Consider the following 21942-nt stretch of genomic DNA (forward strand, 5'->3'; position numbering starts at 1 on the left):
CATCGTATTTAACTAGCTCTTGATATGTATTTTCTCATCTAAGAATTGTTTGAGTAAGCTTGTATTGGCTTGAAATATTCCTTTATGTGTGATTCTGAAGTGTTGCTGTAACCTATTTTATTTGGGGTTGGTTGCTGGGTCTCTCTCTTAAACTAACATTCAATACATATTTTCTCATCTAATTATTATTTAAGTAAGGTTGTGTTGGCTTGAAATATTCCTATAGGTGTGATTCTATACGTGTTGCCGTAACCTGTTAATTGTAATGTTTTATTTGGGGTTGGTTGCTGGTTCTATCTCTTAAATTAACATTCAATACATATTTTCTCATCTAAGTATTGTTTAAGTAAGCTTGTATTGGCTTGAAATATTCCTATAGGTGTGATACAGAAGTGTGGCATTAACCTGTTTCATTGTTTCATTTGGGTTTAATTGCTGGTTCTCTCTCTTAAACTAACATTCAATACATATTATCTCATCTAATTATTGTTTAGTTAAGCTTGTGTTTGCTTAAAATACTCCATTTTTTTTTCTACCTAGGAATACCGTATACTACTCTGTTTTTTCCTTTATTTTGGGATTGATTACTGTTTTTCTCTCTCAGATTAACACTCAATACACATTTTTCGTTCAAATATTGCCTATTAAGACATAAAATCGCTCTACAAAAGAGTCATAGAGGATTGATACAGGAACAGTTCTGAGCGCGAGATTGGCTTCGGTAGCAAAACAATATTTTTTTTGTCTATTTTTTGCTCCATTGTAATGCTGCTCATCTTCATGTGACCGCCCCAGGGATGAACTGGGGAAAAAATAAAGATGGGCCGGGAAAATACAAAACAGGAAGTGATGATTTCGATGGTCTTCCTGTAGTCGTGAAATTTGCCAGCTTTCCTTCCCATCTCAAATTCTCACAGCAATGCATCGATGCAGCAAATAAATTAAGCGAACAGAATGTTGGGCTTCATTAAAAGAAACTTTCTATTCAAGAATAAAGATGTAATACTTCCACCTACAATAGTTTAGTCAGACCCCACTTGGAATATGCGGTACAGTTTTGGTCTCCCCACCATGCAAAGAACATTGCTAAATTAGAAGGTGTTCAGCGTCGGGCAACAAAAATGATCCCTTCCTTGCGCAACAAATCTTACGAAGAAAGGCTTTCCACCCTCAACATGTTCTCTCTTGAGAACCATCGCCTCCGAGGAAAACTGATCGAATGTTTTAAAATGCTTAATGGTTTCACGAATGTAGACAGATCAACATTGTTTATGATCGATGACACTTTGCGCACGAGGAACAATGGTGTAAAACTCAAATGTAGACAAGTAAATTCAGACTGCACCAAATTTTTCTTTACTAACATTGTAGTGTGAGAATGGAATAAGCTCCCACCGTCAGTGGTCCAGTGTAACACGATTGACTCTTTCAAAAACGAGCTCGACCGTCACTTCCATCAACTTAATATCAACTAGAGTTGAAATGCATCGTTTTGGAGCCTTCTGATTAATGTAGAATCACTTAGGTTTAAGGACAGACCACCTAGTCTGGACCATGGGGTGTATGGGGTCTGATTTTCTATGTAAATCTATGTAAACCAGGCGAAGTAGCAATAGTTTAAACATCTTGCAACTTTTAACTATAACCCCTATAATTTTGAAATCCTATAGCTGAAACATAGTCTATAACTCAAAAATCCTATAACTTTTAACTATAACTCCTCTAACTTTGAAATCCTATAGCTGAAACATAGTCTATAACTCAAAAATCCTGCAACTTTAACTATAACTCCTCTAACTTTGAAATCCTATAGCTGAAACATACTTCCTATAACTCAAAAATCCTTTAACTTTTAACTATAACTCCTATAACTTTGCAATCCTTTAGCCATACTTCCTATAACTTTAAAATCATATAACTATACTTCCTGCAATCTTTAAACTCTTATAACCTTAAGATGTAACTCCTATAACTCTTCCAGCTTTAAAATCATATAAATTCAAATGAACTATAACTCAAAATTCTAACAGTTATCCTTATCTTCAAAGCCCTATAACAGTGGAACTTTAAAATGCTATTAATTTGTTCACAGATGCAAAGAAATACATTAGGTCTATGCCTGTCATTGGCCAGTCTACAAACCTGCCCCGCCGCCTCCTTCCAAAATCAGACTGCATAGGATTGCTGAATGCTTAAAAAGACGATATGTTATGGTAGTTACTAGACTAACAACTAACATTTGCACTGCCATATTATGTAACAAGTTTTTTGTATAGATTGCACAGATAATATCAGTATTCAGTCAGCATGAGCTACTACACTAATTCATGTTACTCTTTTGAAGTGATTAAAAGTAGAAAGCCTCAAAAGTGAAAGATGAAGTCGTACAGTCTGACAGCCCCTATCACCATGTCTGTTGAAGCTGTAGGGCAGCTTTAGAGGCGAGGGCTGGAGTCCAATGTGTGAACTGTGCTCTTATCAGCCCTAGCCACTTGCCTGGAGCACCAACCCTCAACTCTTAATGGTCCCAATGCTCTACAGTGCTTCACCTGATCACTACCAGCAACAGCAGACACATTATTCTTTTTGGCATTCAGCGTTGTGTTTAGTGTTATTCAAAATTTACTGTATGCCTGAGGATAAGCGGAGACAAAAATAAAGATGCAGGCCCAGAAATTCCAACCCCCAAAAAAAAGAATGAGGATACACTGTGCAAAATATGAACTTGCATCTGCAGCACAACAAATGACAGGAAAGAAATCCATAATCCTAAATCAGCATAACAGTGTGTATTATGTTTCTGATTCAGCCATGCCTTCCCCTTTATTTTTTCCCTCAATGAATAAAAGGAAATGGATATCCACAAATTCCTTCCATACAGCCATATCTTGAGATTCGTGAGACTTGGCACCTTCCTCCATAAATGTATACATACGCCACTGAAGCAGCAGTGTTCACCCATGAGAGCATCCCAGACAACCAAAACCAGGCCTTAATAATCTGTGAAAGGACACAAAAACACACCCGCTCTTTAGACACATTTACCTTCCAACACCACAAGTCTGCATTACAGCTGCCATGATGCAACACTCTTAAACCATATAAAATATATATACTATACAAAATGCCAAAAAATAAAAAATTATATGTCAATCAATTTACCAATCAATTGGTTTCAGAATGTTTACACTAATTCATCATATTGGACAACCTGATGCCCCAAAGATGGGGATGAAAGATAACTTTGAGAGAAAAATTTGTTCACTTAAGTCGTGCATTGATGCCAAAGCTAACTTACGTCATGGAATGTGCAAGTATTTGTAATTACCAACAGTCCATTTATATGCATCTTTCTATTCATCCAAGACTGTTCCTTTGCATAAGCTGGGACATCATACCACCATTTAAAGAAAGTAACAAACCTAACGCAGCTGCCTGCAGTAAAAAGATTACTGTAAAAGTGTGCAATGTGATAATCATTACTAACATTCTAAGAATATGTGACAATCAACTTTGTTTAAGGTTCAAGGATACAACTTATTTTATTATCTTACATTCATCACAATTATTCACAAGCTGGCATCTGTACAGAGCTTTAACTCACCAGGAAGAGGCCACCACCACCACCACACTAAGCCCTTGATAGTGCCCACAAGATCAATGAGACCAAGACACCAGAGAAGCAGGGCTGTGGAGTCTGTATCCAAAACACCTGACTCTGACACCTCAATTTCTTGTGTCTTAACTCCAACTCCACAGATTTCCTCTATGATAGATATGCCATGATGATATACACAAGATGTCATTCCATCACAACCACATAAATTGTCAGGCTACTTTTAGATCTCATGTCCCTATAGACTTGACTCTAATGGTTGTAGCTACAGTGTGACGGCACGAGTTTCTCAAATGCAATCAAGACTAAAACTCAGTGCACAAACAGGTAGGGTTTCTTTTATTCTATTAGATTTGGGCAAGGAGAAAAAATTATGGTCTTGAATAAAATTTGGAAAATAAAATAAAAAAATGAACTGCAGCAGCAATAAGAAATAAAACCAAAGCAGTTATTGTTTGAAAGGCAACAGCTACACATAACATCTACATCACGTTTAAAAAATTTCTAACTGGTGATCAGAAACGGAGTCAGGATTTTAATACAGACTTTGTCTTCAACATTAGCATCACCATAAGTGCTTCTGACTCTGACTCCATGACCCCACAGCCCTGCCGAGATGAAGCAGTAAGTTCCTCAGCAAGGCAATAACTAGTATGAACACTGGTAGAGAAGAGCAGAACATTGAGGACAGGAAGTCAAATGTCATCCACCACAGAGATAATTGATAATTTCATGAATGCCTTAAAAGGATAAATAATCCCAAGTCCAGGCAAATAAATCCATTACGCTCAGAGAGGGTGATGAGAACACACTTGTCTCTCTCACTACAAGCCTGCTGTACATGAGGTGCACACTCTTTGTCACGTCAATAAGCTGACCACTCCGCCATGGTGCTGAGGGATGGAAAGATGTGGTGAGGAGAAACTGCCAGCTAAAAATTGGTCACAGTAGATATTGGCAGTGGGTCGTGGTGGTGGCTGTGGGAGTGGCAGTGACTCCTTAACCTACACAGGAAGGCCACAGAACTATATTTTTACTATTGTATCACATCAACACAGGTCTCATACCTCATCTCAAACTCACTCTGTACTTCTGCTCCTTGGTCAAACAAATGCATCAGCAGATGTAAATTAAAATATATATGCCAGAAATTTCTTAAAGCTACAGTGTTCTACTAATACTAAACTACTCCCAGATTTTCCATTTTGATCCCTATCTCAAAACTTGAGATGCGGTGATGACTAAATACGTACAGCTACATAAGATAATCAATACTATCAACACATGGGATTACTCTGTCAAAGTGACGATGCCTTATCGGCCAACATCTTAACCAAATAATGGAAGCCAGGCAGCACTCTGGGGCTGACTTCATGTTATGACCAACAACATAATGAATTAAACCATTCATAAATGCCCATAAGCCATCTTTTAACAGTTACATTTTCAAGTATTAGGCTATTATCTACATGTATCTTCATTATTCTCTGGTTACTGAGGCCCCCAAACGTCTGCAAGCTGATTAGATATACTTCAGTTCATTCAACAACCTTTTTCATCCTAAATACAAATAATTCTGCAGATGTAGTAAATGATAAAGTGAAGAATTCTGCAACATGATTTTAAAAAAAAATTCCCAGAACAGGCTTTATCTGCATTCTTAAAAGCTCCAAATTCAGTTCTGGAACACAGTTTCACCACAGTACTAAAGATTTAATTACTTTAGGCTATGACTAGCACCCTTAATGAACCAAATAATCAATATGCAGTTATAAAAAAAATACTGAGAAAATAAACCAATCTGGATACGTGGAATTTCACCTCCCACATGTTGGCCCTTCAGGTAGTGTGGGGAGGTACCGATATATATATATATATATATAGCTATAAAATGTAAAATGATTATTTCTTGCTCTACATTATGTATGTAAAAAATTCATTGTGTTCATAATGCATGAAATATCCCTAAATGTTGTAATTTGTCACCAATCTAAATAACTAACTGAGGACATTGGAGTGAGTTTCCTTGGAGGTGAAAAATAATCTAAGCACCTTGCAAATGGTGAGCAAACACACAATAGGCACATGTGTTGATTAAGGGACAAGGGCCATGCTGGTTCATACCTGATTCAGACTCATCGGCCGTTATAAAGTTCTCAAAGCTAAATAATCCTGCTAAGCAGTAAGGGTTGGTTAAAATGAGTCCTCAGTTTGTTAAGGCATTTTGTTGGCAGTCACAACTACAATGTAAAAGAGCAGCAAGTGATGGCAGTCTCGTGTACAGGTTCTGGGGGTGGTCAACAAATGATATTTTCTTCCTTGATGGCTTTGTGCACTATGAGTTCTGTTGTGATGGCACCTTAAAGCAAACTCATTCAACTATTCCCAGGTAACCTTATTTTGAGGTGACAGCTGATATAATATTTTTTTGGCATTGGATTAACATAGCAAAGTCAGTATAATCAGTCACACAGAGATGTTGGTGATAAGACTTGGCAGGAGCTGTTATGCGATGAGCACACCAGCCCCGCCCTCTTCTCACCAATAACCTTTCAGAGTTATTACTCAACCAACTACAGTTGCACAAGCTTGTAACAATGAGCTGGAACTTAGTATTCTCATACATATTTTGGAAATATAATTATGTACAAATACATCATCAGGAAGCAACACCACTAGCACAGGACTATTATGTAATGGAACTCATGTTTACTGGGGTAAAAATATTGAGATTGAGCCCAGTTTGAAAAAAATCAGGCAGTGGAATGCAATCTTATAGTCTATAAATATCTATATATCCAAAATACTACAATGCTCTGAATTCTGTATAGTCCCAAACAAAGCAGCAGCTTGGTCAGGGGCCTCACCTTCACAAAACTTCACCAGAAATAAAGTTTGTGAGCCTCCGCATTTTGTGACTGGCATGGAGATGTAAATATCACTTACATTCACATACTGTAGACTTTCAGAAACATTAACTACCCATGCAACCAGAGATGCAGACATCACTTTGAAGTGGATCATCACATTTAACATTAGTTTTCTTTCCTTTACAGCAAATGTCCTTAAATTCAAACTTAAAAATCAAGATATTTAATTCTATTCTATTTTCTGAAGTAAAATCAATATATCACTTATTAGTTAAGAGCTTTTAAATGAAAACATTTAGGCTACTTGGAATACTCCGTGAGGTTTAACCTGTCCGCTGCAGCTAACTTGAAGTTGTGAGTGGCTGAGAAACAGCTATATATGAATGATTATGAAAGTTGCAAATCAGCATTGGGTGTGCATTAGCGTGCTTGTCTCATACCAAAATAAATAAAATCAGCATCAATATTCTAGTATAAAACTTCTCCTTTTGCTCTTTTGGTCAATCAATTCAGTGAGCATACATTTTTTCCTGATCTATACAACAATAATTGTTTAATATTTTCCTTGTTGAGGGGTTGGGATTTTCAGTACAGCTCTGAGAAATAAGATTTGATGAGGACAGTTAGATAAAGATGGTCTGGACATAAGAAGAGGAGGGAAGAATGCCGTGGGACGAGAAGAATGGGAGAGGCAGGAGCCACGAGTAGAGTTGAGAGAGACAGACCAAAGATGACTCAGAGCAAAGTAGTATTGCAGAATGACTGAAGGATTTTGAGCCTCAACAGAGATGTTTGAAAACTAATCTAAATGGAGAGCCACCATTAGTAGAATAAGATAAATTCATCTACATAAGAAAACACACAATATTCCACTGTGCACCTACATATTCATCTATATTCATGATGTTAAGTTTCTATATAAGGACATTTGCTGTGTTTACAATGAATAGAAAACCAAATCATTCCTCAGCTAGAACATTCACACTCTGTAGATGTGCTGCGGTTATGATAGAACATGCCTTTCTCATCAAGAAGCGGCTTTACTCAGGTGTGAACTCCCCGATGCAAGACACAATGCTAGCACTCCCATTTCCACATTAAATGAAAATACTGGTGACTCCGAGTCATCTCAGTTTTTGCAGAGTGAAAGCAAAATCTAGCAGAGGAAACTTGTTACTGAAATTCACATTCCACTGAACAAAATTTGGAATTATTGCCATAATTACAAGAGTTAACCACAGCCACTTTACTTAATAATAGTCACTACACAAAATCCCCACACAGCACCTCACTACTAAGGCATCAGGTCTATTCTATTTGTTTGCTATCTAAGTTGCAAAACCTTGAAAGATTGTGTTGAATGCTCACAATTACTTAATAGAAAAATCTACGAAAGAATAATGAAATACTACACTGTCAACCATTTTGGTGCAGTTTCACTATTGATGGTGGGCTTGGTCAACCCAGGAGGCCACAAATATTGACTGCAAACTACAAGTTGCCGAAAACCAAAGCTCCAGCCAATGTCTACAAGCAGCTACACCACCAAACATACCTATGAGATCAATTCCTTCCTCATGAAGGGTTTTTCTTTAATGGGCTTTGAAGTACCATAAGTGGTAAATTAAATTTCTATTTAATTCCTTTCCTGTTACTACAGATAATTTATAGTAAAATATTTTTAGTTATCTCTCATTTGGGACACATGATTTTGCCCTTAACTCAACTTAAAAGCACAACTAGCCTTCCTCTATAATGTGGCAAGGAAGGCTGGGATGAGGAGAGGGTCATCAACACAACATCAAGTGTTCCCTGGAGTGTAAGATTGTCACAAGCAGAGACAGAGAGAAGTGGCAGCAACAGCATGAGAGGAATGTCATTGGAACAGTTTTATTTATCTATGCAAATCTAATGGTATATTTGTCAAATTCACAGCATCTTTCTATATCAATATGAAAGAATATACAGCATAAATAATGAATTCATGCGGATACATTCAGTCATATCACTATACACCAACCACTTCAATCTATGAGTTATTACTAAATGTACTGGAGAATGTCACATATCAGCATCACTTTGTCTACTGCAATGAGTTATCTACGTTCAAAGACAATGAGCTGGTATGTAGCAAGGATGAAATAAACTGTATGATTCAACTTCCTAATAACAATTAATTTCACAGAGGAAAAAGCTAAGCAATTTCATATACCACAGATACATAATTATGACTTTTGCTATAAAAAGATAAAATAAATTAAATTTTTGAAAAAACTGTGGTGCAGATATTCAAATCCCTGTATGGTGCAGATATATATAAAAAATTGTCTTAACTATGTACCTATGTTTAAGGAGCATACATCCAGCATATTAAAAACATTCCTTGTAATTAAATAACTGAATGGCATGAGGAATGATTACTGTAAATTTCTAACTTTTGGGTTCAAGCAGCTGTTAAAACTAACAACGAAATTATTTTTACTTTTACTCCACTTAGTTATATGAGGCATCCTTAATCAGAGCAGGGCAACACACCGCCCAAACCAAACGCATTTTTTCACAGAATCTGAATGTTGATCCATTGCTCTACACAGTGGTACTGGGCGCAACATTCTTACTGTGCGCTGCAAGTGAAGTTGCTTTACATTTTACATGGTTTTATATTTTGCTCTTGAAATCATTATTCTTCAATTACCTTTGTCCTCTTTGCAATCCACCTGGTTTGGTTCTACTATCAGTTCAGTCTTTATCAAAGTTATTTCATATATTCCTCTGTGAATATGTACAGGTAATATATGTATGTTCATATTAACTTTGGTAATGATTTAGATTGACTGGAGTCCATAAAACATTGCTAATTCTATGTATTAATGACTATAAAACAGAGAAAATTGTACTTCCTTGAGCACACTTTGTGGAACTTTTTAAAATTATGTGTTACCTCCTACTAACGGGGAATGCCTCATACACTTTTGAATGACTATCTATCAAAAATGAGTTTTCCTCTACTATCAAATTAATATAGTAATGCCCAAAAAAGTACTATTTGCGATATGGCATGTAGAAAAATTGGAAAGACCTCAATACACTAAACTACTGGCAAGTCAATGACAGTTCTCTCTCACACAGAGCTCACTCACCTCATAACATCCTTTGAACATTTTAGATTCACATTTTTCAACAAAACAGACACACCTTACACTAACACCAAGAAACAGGAGGAGGGTTTGTTATCACAAGAGTTAGCTTAAAGCTGTAGCATCGTTCACTATCAGCTGTTATCACCGAGTTTCTCCAGTACGTAAGCAAACGTTCCCAAAGTTTGGGAATGGATTACAAACACTTACCGTGACCTGCAGGAAGTCTTCTGCTGAGGTGCAATTCTACCACAAAGTGACATTCATTCCTGATTAATATCAAAACCTTCATCAAGTATCAATGTAGTGTTATCACAGGAGAAGAGAGAGTATGACCTGAGGTTGATCTGGGCCCCTCACATCATCCAGGTCACAAAAGTCAACTGATGGTCAAAAGATCACAAAATTTCAATATTAAGGCTTCAAAATGAATTTTCTATATTTGAACTTCATGAATTATGCATTTCCATGCAAGCTGAGACAACAACTGCTGTAATCAGTCCATTTCCACTCAAGAATTTCCTCGCTTTCTTATCTGACTCTTCACACACTCATTTGTGCTACTCTGAGTCATGCTATTCACTAATAATAAAAAAGCTCATTTTGCACAGCCCTGAAGTCCTTTGAGATTCTTACAACATTATTGCTAAATCATATACCTCTAGTCCAAGCACCATCACTTCCTCTCACCTTGTCACGAGTCTTCCTCATGCAGACACAGGGTGACAGTTTTCCCCTTCAACATGAAAAATCTGACAAACCAGAACAACACAGCACAAGAAACTTTACTGACTTTCCTCTTGGGTACCAATCTTGAAGCAGCCATTGACCTGGATGATTCATGACCTAGTTCAGAAGGGCCTTGGTCAGTGTTCCTTTTTGACTACCACCACACAAGCTCCGGCCCGGCCATTGGTGAGGGGCGTCATCTAGAGGAAGGAATGGCAACGGTTACTCTCAGCGATAAAGTGATGTTGATACCAATTCCAGCGTACAAAGAGAGAATAATAGATAAATGAATTGGCAAGAGGGTCAGTTTGTGAGTCTGGTTTTAGATGTACACAACTAACGAAGGAAAATCAATAAGGAAATATGAAAAATGGACAATTATGAATTTAACCAACTAGTAAACTAAATGAATAAGCAACTATCTAAATAAATAATAAAAAAAACACCATAAAACTTGCCTCCTCTTTCCACCTTTCTACAATTTAAGCTTTTTTGATATTTTCCTTATTCATTTTAGGGACTAACATCCTTGAGGCATTTCTTTAATATTTTGGTCTTGCCTTTGGTCTGCTTCCTTAACCTTAAAAAACAGCAATCCTGCAGTGCATTGACATATAGTGCATTTGCCAATATGTACCAATCATTTCAATTTGTATTCATATCTAGAAAAACACAGCTGATCAGAGATATAAAAACTAACAATTCTCAAAACGCAGAATGTTTGTATCATTCTTTATCTTGATAACAGTGCATATTTAAACATCACTTCAATTTTGCAGCATAGTGTTTTCTCCTGATATGAGTACTAATTGGAATGGTGTGTAAAAACTAGCATATAAAGTTTTCAGTGCAGTGGTGGCGTCAAGTGCCGAGCCTCACCTGCGTCCACTCGTTGGTCTGGGGGTCGTATGCATGAACAAGGTTGAGGTAGGTCTGCCCATCATAGCCTCCGACGCAGAAGAGCCGATCACCCAGCAGACTCACTCCAGCACTGTCACAGCCCACACTCAGACATGCTACCTGCGTCCATGTGTCTGTGGCAGGGTCATACCTGGAGTGAGGACGGGAGAGATGGGATTTCAAAATTTGCATAAAGGAGAAATCATACACCACTAACTTACATAACACTAGTGAAAATGAGAAAAATCTATGCCAGCTCGCTTGACCTTGAAATGTCTGTCGCTTCCTATTCCCCTTCTCACCTTTCTACACAGTCAAATCTGGAAGCACAAGGGTTGGAGGCTGGAGCATCATGGCCCCCTACAGCATACAGGAAGCCATTGACCACACCCACTGCTACCCCTCCTCTCCGCCGGGCCATGGGGGCACAGGGCGTCCACTTATTCGTATGGGGATCATAGCACTCTACAGTCCGCAGGCAGGAAGAACCATCCCGCCCACCAACAGCATACAGCCTGCAAAGGGAAGACACAAGAAAACCATCGTCAACTAGCTAAATCATAATACTGACAGCATAGGTTTTACAACACTTGAGCAGTTTAACCCGGTAGCACCAGGGATCATGTTTCTTAATGGTCCCTTTCAGCGAGAAAAATGAGAAAAAATCATCCCTCACAGAAACCATTTCATAATATATATCAAAGCAATTGTGATCAGATTATGTATCATCTATTTTGGGGGGGTTATTTCATGGCACAAATTTGGCCCGTCGCTGCTACACGGTAAAGCCACAAATTTGGCCCGTCGCTGCTACCAGGTTAAAGGAGAGAGCACAATAACAATGATTATACAGTTTGACAAAATCTATTATTGAAACATAATTAAAAGTTTACATGGTTAAAGAAGGAATTTGAAAAAGAACAAGAAAAGCAAGACCACTAACTAAATGCCTATAGTAGAAAAATCTGCTCCAACTGAGTACAGCACAACAAATTAAGGATCAAGAGGCCAAGTCACTACTGCATACTCATTTCAGTACCTGTGGTTGAGGACAGCCACACCCACAGTTGATCTGGAGGTTGACATGGGGGCCACGTAGCTCCACTGGCGAGCCTGAGGGTCCCAACGCTCTACTGTGTTAAGGTAACTCCAGCCGTCATGCCCTCCCACAGCATACAGGGGGCCCTCCAGCACTCCCACCCCTAGGCCACCAACCCAATGGCAGGAAGGAAACATGTTAGTAGGTTCATAGTGGGATATTAGGCAACAAAATCTAATTCATAGCACACATACAGATAAAAATAATCTTGATATGTATAGAATAAGTCACATGGTGTATGAGAGGTGATGATAATGCCTGATAATGATATTGAGAGCACCAATTCACACAAAAAATATGGAAGTTAGACCAAGCTTCTCTAAAATGTATTAGAAAGTTAAATTTATTGAAAATACAACAAAAATGGTACTGACCAAGGCCATGTCTGTGGGTGGACATGGGAGGAAGCTGTGTCCAGGTGTTGGTGGCTGGGTCGTACGCCTCCACAGTGTTGAGGGTCTTGAGTCCATCACGGCCGCCCACCACATGCAGCTTTCTGTCCAGCACCGCCACCCCAAACTGGAGGCGGCGGCCTGTCATGGTGCCAATACTGGTCCAGCTGTTCGTCCTCAGGTCGTACTTTTCAATGCCCGTTGAACCTGCGGTGCCAAAAAACTTCTATACTTCTAAAACTCTTTCCATCCAACACACATGATTACAGAAAACAGTCTAACCCTCACTGCTGAACAAGTAATATATATTCAAAACAATGAGAGCATACGACTGTACTACACATCCATATTGATGCTTGAGTATATAAATTTTGGCTCTATAGAGCAAATGTTCATATATTTTCAATCAGCTATAGCAAGCTTACTTTCAAATATTCTGAAGCAAACACACAAAGCACTTATGATCAAAATCAGTACAGCTGACCCTTGATTTTGCAGACATCAATTTCCTATACTGAGGATTTTCTGGATAAAACTGCCAGTAATCACAATTCCACTGCACCACTATTTTTTAGATGCTGATCGTAATTCATGGGACATCGGCCAGTTAGCATGCACAGCAGTAGTAGGTACTGTTTTTGTTGCACCTGGCCATGAGGATGAAAACAGCACACTTTCCAGTGATATTATCATTTCAAATAATTTTTTGGTCAGCTACAGTCCTTAAGAAGGAAATGTACATTTGAGTATCACTCAAAACCTTAAGTATATTGAAATGCTTGAGTGGTGTCTTGGTGGTCAATATCTGAAGGCAGTGTGAAGCTTAGAAGCAAACAGTTTCTGATACTCAACTCACAAAGCCAGAGGAAAGTTTCAGAGGTTTCCAACTTTCCAGTAAAGTATTTTGCTATAGTATAATTGGACTAATGCTGCACAAGCACCTTTCCTGTCTCAGCTTGACCACCACATCAAAGAGCATGAAGGGACATGAAAGCACCCTACTGTATTTATTAATGTCTAATAGCCAGCAATGAAGTTTTCTCTTGATTCAGCTTCATTTGCTATTAAATATTAACTAAGGGGAACAGATGTGGCTTCACAATAAATCTTTTCATATATCCTTTTCACTGATAAAGTCTCTAGGCCACTGATTTGCAATGAATAAAAGCAAACTGCATTTTCAAGTATGAAAATTATTGCTGTCCTACAGCAACAGCCATCAAGGAATTTGTTGAACAATGAAATGTTACTAGAATAATATAATGGATAAGGACCAGAATCAACTTGCAGAAAAAAACATCCATATGATTTTTTTTTCTTTTAAAATATATTTCAACGGCACAGCCCTAAGCGCAATCCCAAGCTGTTGGCAAGTGGGCAGACGCACATCGCACACCCACGCACGCAGACACACACACAGAGAGGCACACACAACACACATGCATAAAACAGGAACTCTCATGTTTGTCTTACTTCCTCTCCACCCACCCTTATTGGAGTCCATGCCGCCCACTACATAAAGATCCCCCACTGTGGACTTGCGGGGCTTGGTGCGGGGAGACTGAAGAGCTGATCTTCGCTCTGGCAGGAGGTGGTACTTCAGGGCCTCTAGAATAAGCTCCTGGCACTCCCGATCCTCTTTGAAAAGTGAATTGGTCTCGATGTGGTCTGTGAGGAACTGTAAGGATGAGGCATGTTACGGGAAAGAATATATCACAAATGAGGGAGGAGAATGTAAGAGGAAACTAATGGAGCTGACATCATGCCTCCAGATAATAAAAAAGATAATTAAGATAAAGAGATTACTAAAAGTTGTGAGCATAGATGTAAAGAGAAAGTTAGCCAGGAGATAACATATAGAAGCCAAGCCATGATTAGGTGCCAAGCAATGCAGTGCCTCCCTACTGTGCCTTTCAGTCCTTCAAAATCATATGGTTTGAGGAGCTATAAAACTGGAAGAGTGTTGGCAGTAAAACCATTGCACGATTAAATTCTTTATCATAAAAGTTTATCAATCCTTTGCTTTCTATTGTGGAAAATTAACGAATGCAGTGATAAAAAATAACAAAAACCAAATCAGCAATACCATAGTAAAGAGATACACACAAGGGTGCCAAAAAACCCTGCTGGCACTACACGCAGCACTGACCTGAGGGGAGAGCAGGGGCAGCTTCACCAGACTGAGGAGCTGAGCCATGTTCTTGGAGCGCTCCTCAAGGTCGTGCTTCAGCCATACCACCAGGGCCTGCAAGGGGGAAGGTCAGTCAATGATTAGGATGGTAAATAGAAAGAAAAACAGGCCATTCACCACTCATCACCTCTCAACATTAACAACTGACATTCTAAACAGAGCCCACAAAAATAAATTTACATGGTATTTTTCATTACTTATTCTTAATGGAAGTGTAATCTTTTTTTTTCTTCTTGCATTTCACCTATGGAACCAGTAGGCTTTTTTGGGGGTTATCTACTTCTTCCATTTTATTCCACAATTTATAAATTAGTAATAGGTCTCCCTTTTCTCTTCTTTGTTCCAGTGTTGGCAGGTTCATTTCCTGTGTGTGTGTGTGTGTGTGTGTGTGTGTGTGTGTGTGTCATTCACCTCTTGGTCTGCTGCGAGTCTCTCTCGAGACAGCCAGCCGTTCCCCTACGGAAGAGCACAGAGCTCATAGTACCGATCTTTGGGTAGGACTGAGACCATTCACACACAACACACCACGACAACAAGGTCACAACTCCTTGCCTTACGTCGCGTACCTACTCACTGCTAGGTGAACAGGGGCTACACATGAAAGAAGATAAACCCAACTTATCTTCACCCGGCCGGGGAATCGAACCCCAGTCCTTCTGGTTGTGAGGCAGATGCTCTATCCACTGAGCTACCGGGCCGTGCGTGCATGTGTGTGTGTGTGTGTGTGTGTGCATACTTGTACTACTCACCTGGAAGATGAGCTCCTCAGAAGGCACATTGAGATCATCTGAGGCCAGCAGCTGGGCAGCCTCCTCAGCTGGCAGCTGCACAAACTCCTGGTGGTGCATTACCTCCTGGAAATGCTCCTGCACAAAAGAAAGAAAGATACATTTAGAATGGTATTATCAGGCAGTTTCATTCATTCTTTAATATCTTTTGCTCACATGTACTGAAAAACAAAAAAAGCATACACATGCATTCCAAACAAAGGGTCCAAACATTTCTCGACTCACACCAGTTACTTCATATGATGGAAGGGAATGACTAGAAACTCAGTGCTGAAGGACATAAAAGCAAAAGTGAAGAGGTGCATAAAATACTGCAGGCTCAAGGTGTAAGGAAGGCCCTCAGGCCAGATAGTACATCCAAATGGATGCTAAAAGAATGTAGAGACCAACTGGCAGAAAAGATTTATATTATATAAATATGTTTACTGAAACATATATGAGTTTAAAGCTAAGTTTGACTGATTAAGACAAGGAGACAGGATCCCATGAGCATAACTAATTCCCTGAACATTGCAAAGTAAAACACACGCACACAACTTTGTAAACTCACCGCGGTGTACTTGGAGGCCAACCGGTGTAGGTCAGAGCAGCCCTGGGTGTCTGCAAAGAGCTGGATGCCTAGACAATTGGCTGGGTGAAGTTGCTTGGTGAGGAAGTCACAACATACCTCCACCACCTCTGTCAACAGCAGGTGGTGGGCTGTGGACAGCACCACTTCCACTGTGTCCTCATGGAGCTCCAGACTACCTGTGAATTGGTGAGCGGTAAAGAAATTGTGGATGATTTTTTTTCTGGATACTATGGTGAGGTGCAAATGTTGATCAATTAAGGTACAGCTGGTAATTTTTACACATTACTCACATTAGTAATTAAGCAAGGAAAAACAAATACTAAAAAAAAATGAGCTAAAGTACAGATGTGAACAACTGTTAAAATGCAGAATTTTGACAATAGTTCATTTTTTTTTGTTTCAGGTCCATTATTCAAAGTGGTCTCTTCAAAGATGTGAGTACTAATTGGAATGTTTAAAAAAAGATGAATGCACAAAATGAGTTAGCAGGCAGAGGCTGTGGAGACTTCTGATGTTATGTATTGACTCTCATGCTCATCTACCTAACATTTACACACTTACCAAGAGCCATTCAAGCATTTGCTCTTGAAACAATTTTAGTACTCTGCTAATGATCTACAGGGTTGAATTTTTTTATAATAAGAAAAATACAACACTTTTTTTTAGTTAAATAAGTTCAGTGATGTATAAATCACAAATATCTAGAGTAACAAGCCTGGCTGAATGTGATTCCCATGCAGTCATGGAGGCAAGTAAAGAATAAGAGATCCTAAATTAAGGACATGTTCCTGACACTACTGTAGTTTATAAAGTATGCATCAGGTATAGTTATCTGGCCCTTATTCTGCCTGCTTGAAAAGGAGAGTATGTATTATGCAGGTGGTGTAGGCTGGACAGGACATAGGAAGAGTGGAGGCTCACCTGTGTAGCAATAGTTGACAAGGGTCAGGAGGGCGTCTGAGTCCATGTCCCTGAGGGCGACCTCTTCCTGGGTGGCCTCAAGGACAGGGGAGGTGAACATGGCAGCAAAGTAGTCACTGGCAGCACTAAGCACCAGGCGGTGGGCCTTGATTCTGCGGTTCCCTGTAAGCATGAGCATTGTTTACTGTTGAGCAGAATTGTGCTTGTAAAAGATTAAGATAATACAATAATCTTTATATTAAAATGTGTGTAATTCACCACGGCCTGATCACGAGTTGGACTCACTTTTGCCAGCAGGTACCCTCACGATGTGAGCACGTGCTCATTATTGTCGATCTCTGGGTACTGCCAGGACCTCACACACCACACACCCCATCCCCCTTGTTCAAGAGGGGACAGTAACCACTCCTAGTCAACGGAAAGAATCTGGCCTGAGCAGGGCTCGAACCGCCGCCTGTTTGGCCGTGAAGCCTAACAGCGCGGTGCTCTAACCGATTGAGCTAACGGAGTTGTGTGTGTGTCCTCACCCTCAATAATATGGTTCACACTGACAGATAATTTCTGGAGTTTGTGCTCCCTTGAACAGCAATAGAAACAAATTGTTTGAGAAGAACTTGTTGATGTGGATAAAGAAGTGTACAGACGTGAAAGCAAAATATGTAATACTGGAGCAGTGATGGAGTAGGCAAAGAGTCTGTATATACAAGTAAAAATTCAGAATGGGGACTTTGTGAAGAGTGTATCAGTCAAACAGGAGAGCGAGGGTGGGTAGGAGGAGAACCATTAATGAGGACTGATAGGATTGAGGAATACATGAGGAAAGGGAGGGGGAGGTGAATGTTGTGGAAATGGAGTGTGTGGACTATATCCTCAGGTAGGATTCACTAATAAGGGAAAAGTCATAAGCTATAGATAAATAGATGTATATAGATAGATATGTAGAGATAGATGAATGGATAAATAAATAAGCAGCAAATATCAATGTTTTCCTTTAACAATTCAAGGCGGGAGATTTTCCTCTCTCAAAACGATGTTCTCCTGAAGTCCCAACTCACTTTCACAAAACTATTAACCCGGTAGCAGCGACGGGCCAAATTTGTGCCATGATATAAACCCCCCAAAATAGATGATACATAATCTGATCATAAATGATTTGATATATATTATGAAATGGTTTGTGTGAGGGGTGATTTTTTCTCATTTTTCTCGCTTGGAGGGACCATTAAGAAACATGATCCCCGCTGCTACTGGGTTAAAACTGTCTCTGGGCTGCCCTGGGGTCAATGAAGGAGTAGAGGTCTAAGTTTTTTCCTCCAGCACATTCATGCATATGCAAAGTTTTGATAGCAAATAAACAACAGCATCAAGTATCTCCTGATCAGATATAAATCAGATATAAGTTTCTCATCAGAAATCAAACACACCGACAGTGATGCGTAGTGATAGTAACATTTTTTTTTCTTCTGTTGTGAGGGAAGGACATCGTCAAAAAAAAGGTCTGTACGGTCCATGCCTTTCTTGGCTTGTCAAGGCCCGTCTGACAGGTGAACTTTGGCGTCAACAACAAACAGAAGCATTGGTCTACTTGTAGGAGCGTGCCCTCACGTCCAAGTACTGTGCGGCGGCTTCCCCGAAGGTAACTTTAACACGTGGCCACTTCTCCAAAAAAAAAAAAAAAAAAAAAAAAAAAAACTCCAGGGTGCGTGTTCAGTAGGCGTTAGGGTACTTGAAATGAGGCTCCACAGACAAAGAGTAAAACGAGACACACTTGCAATACCATGCTGCTCCCGAGAGGCATACACACGAAAATGTCAATATAAATCCTTTGTATTCAATAGCTATTGCCGAGTGAACCCGACGCGCGTGTGTGTATGTGTGTGTGTGCTTACCTATATTTCTTTTTACCAACTTGAAGTTCTAGAGGACTGGGTAAAGTTTGTAATAACCCATAAAGGAGCACATTTTGTAATATGTCGTTTCGTTAAACTTGTGTATACTTTAGAATAGACACGGTATCATTTACAGATTTGGTGTGTGTGTGTGTGTGTGTGTGTGTGTGTGTGTGTGTGACTCACCTGCCACCAGCGTGACGTCACACAGCTGTCCCCGCGCATAGTAGTCTTCCATGCGGCGCAGCGCCACCTCGGCATGACGGGGCGAGTGGAACAGCTCATCATGGGTGGTGGTGGTGGTGGTGGTGCTTGCCCCTCGTCCCGCCGCACCCACAGGTGACGGCGTCCGCTCCCCTTCCTTCATTTTGCACGAGAACACGCCCACACACGGAGGGGGAGTGTTGGCATAGTACCTGGGGACGAGGAAACAAAAGGGTTATTAGGTTGGTATTGTCAGATGCTCCCACCCCTCACCAACTATTTACAAAGGCCAAAAAGGAGGTTAATCGAGTTCTAATGAGTGTTCTTTTAGGTTCACGGTACAGAAGAAGGCTCAGACTACCAAGTAACCCTGGAAATGCCTTAAACTCCCACGAAAGACAAGTACGTGTTCTAGGGCGCAGAAATGTTTAAAAATATGGCCCTTAGCCTCAAGGTCACTGATAACTAGAGCAACGTATTCTTATCTACAAAAGTACTCCTGTTAAGTCACTTCTGCAAAGGTCGGCCCCTACAAATATGATACGTTTGACCGAGGACTAAATTGAGATCCCTAAACAACTTAGTGTCCATATAAGAATCTGAAAAAAAGTCGTTCATAAATCTTACTTTCACGAGTATATTCAGTAATTCTACTCTCATAAGCCTGACCCTCGCAATTTCCCGCACTTTCTCACACACTATCGTAGATTTCTTTAAGCTTGCCCGATTTCACTTGGCAGAGCATTCCATCCAACTTACCGGCTTAGCAGTTAATTATCTTACCTAATCTTTATTACCTCTGCTACAGTTTCTTATTCCGTGTGTGTGTGTGTGTAGTGAAGATAATTTTGGTGTCAGTGAGGGTGTTGGTTACATGATAGCAAGTTATTTTAGGTGGTAATAGACGTGCTCACATTGCCCTACCTAAAGTCATAGTTCTTTATTAAGCAGAAGAAAGGACAACCACATAAATATTAACTACTAAAATAAACTGTGTAAGCCAACTTGCTTGTATATATATTGAAAGCAATTGCGGATCAGGAACAAACGCCCATAAATCATAAAACATTTAATCACCAAACTGAAGAAAAAAGGAATTTCATATCTAAATACCATGTCGTTCATATCGTTGTATAAATTATGGTAACACCCTACGTTAAACACTCTTCTTTCTTCACTACCAACCTCTTCTACACCCCGAGCTACATCTTGGGATCTCCAATCTTCCTTCGCCTGCAGGACCTCCTCTAACCATTCTTTGCTCGTTAAACATGCCTAATCTCTCTCTCTCTCTCTCTCTCTCTCTCTCTCTCTCTCTCTCTCTCTCTCTCTCTCTCTCTCTTCCTTCGCCTACAGGACCACCTCTTACTATTCTTTGCTCGTTAAACATGCCTAAGCTCTCTCTCTCTCTCTCTCTCTCTCTCTCTCTCTCTCTCTCTCTCTCTCTCTCTCTCTCTCTCTCATATAAGCACAAAAAATACTTGACAAAAACATCTCCTAATGTGCGTGCGTGCGTGCAGTGCGGCGTGGCGTGGCGGTGGGGAGTGTTCCTGTATACCTGGCGTAGGGCGGGTTGCAGGAGTAGAGGTAAGCAGCGGCATGGGTGGTTGAGCTGTCCCCTGCCAGGCTGTGAGGGCGCCCCACCCCTGCTCCCATGCCCCCGCCTTGACCCTGCCGTTCCCGGGGCGTGGGTGGGGCCGAGGTGGGCGGGATCTCCGAAGCCGAGGCAGCAGAAGAGAGGAGCAGATCGGGGGAGGCCGTGCGCACCCCGCCGCCGATGCCACCACCAACACCACTGATGTAGAGACTCTGCGTCTTCCGGGGAGAGTGAGCGCCGCGGGGCATGGTGGCACCCTTCTCCCGCTGGGCGTTAGGAGCCTTCCACCACCACCCGCTGCAGCTCAGTAAACTGTTTTTAGCTTTACGTGACAGCCCACTCACGTTGCTTTGTCGTCTTTATCACGTTTTATTGTGTAGCTATCAGTCAGCAGCTACGGCAGTCTCGCGGATAAAGTCCTGCAAGATGCACCTGGGTCAGCCGCTGTGCTTCTACCCGTCTCCTGTGACCGCAACTTTAATAATATGGGCTGTCCACGAGACACCTATCCCTGACACCACCGTTCACAGCGTGGGAGTGCACGGATGGCAACAATGGTAACGACTAAATTAAAACAAAACAGGTGCATGAATTTTGCTTATATATGCATCTTCAAATACGAGAGAGAGAGAGAGAGAGAGAGAGAGAGAGAGAGAGAGAGAGAGAGAGTTCTTTGTTTACATGCATTAAAGCTTCAAATGGGCTGCAAGTGATAGCACCACAAGGGTTTCTTCCTGGTGGCCTGCCCGCTCAGTGGGGTGCAAGGACGCCGCCGGGCCGGCACGAGGCACTGGGGGCCTCGCGGGCGCCGTGGGGGAGGCGCAGGAGCAGCGAGCAAGAAAGTCAGTGGGTATCAAAACAAAGATGACAGTTTCTCCGGGGTCACAAATCACCGCAGTTCAGCAGCTCAATACCGCCGTCCTTGGGGGTGGTCGCCTCGGGGCCGCCGCTCGCTCACCACCACCGCCGTCAACACACACTATAGGCACCACCGCCTCGCACAGGACCGACAGGGGAGCAGCCGCGTGTTCCCACCAG

General features: G+C 40.7%; 1 protein-coding gene across 2 annotated transcripts; it reads right to left on the reverse strand.

Moving 5' to 3' along the window:
* Positions 1-3027: 3027 nt before the first annotated feature.
* On the reverse strand, positions 3028-21345 carry LOC126987830 (kelch-like protein 5). Of its 2 annotated transcripts, none has more exons than XM_050845225.1 (12): positions 20866-21345; positions 19290-19519; positions 17215-17376; positions 16273-16469; positions 15684-15800; positions 14893-14988; positions 14232-14421; positions 12726-12950; positions 12292-12454; positions 11555-11767; positions 11232-11403; positions 3028-10552 (listed from the first exon to the last, which is right to left on the reverse strand). In XM_050845225.1, the coding sequence occupies exons 1-12, from the start codon at positions 21150-21152 to the stop codon at positions 10490-10492; spliced, it is 2115 nt and encodes a 704-aa protein (XP_050701182.1). In that variant the 5' UTR covers positions 21153-21345; the 3' UTR covers positions 3028-10489. The 2 variants fall into 2 exon arrangements, with proteins under 2 accessions (XP_050701182.1, XP_050701181.1); XM_050845224.1 differs by having other exon boundaries at positions 14217-14421.
* Between the last annotated feature and the right edge of the window lie 597 nt (positions 21346-21942).

This window comes from Eriocheir sinensis, chromosome 66 (genome assembly GCF_024679095.1).
Source record: "Eriocheir sinensis breed Jianghai 21 chromosome 66, ASM2467909v1, whole genome shotgun sequence".
In the NCBI taxonomy this organism is placed as follows: domain Eukaryota; kingdom Metazoa; phylum Arthropoda; class Malacostraca; order Decapoda; family Varunidae; genus Eriocheir; species Eriocheir sinensis.

Coding starts and splice junctions, on each gene's coding strand:
- LOC126987830 (XM_050845224.1), bottom strand. CDS start 21,152: ATGCCCCGCGGCGCTCACTCTCCCCGGAAGACGCAGAGTCTCTACATC. Junction 15,801..16,272: donor TGGCCTCCAAGTACACCGCG/GTGAGTTTACAA, acceptor TCTTTTGTGCAG/GAGCATTTCCAGGAGGTAAT. Junction 11,404..11,554: donor AGATTTGACTGTGTAGAAAG/GTGAGAAGGGGA, acceptor TCCTCACTCCAG/GTATGACCCTGCCACAGACA.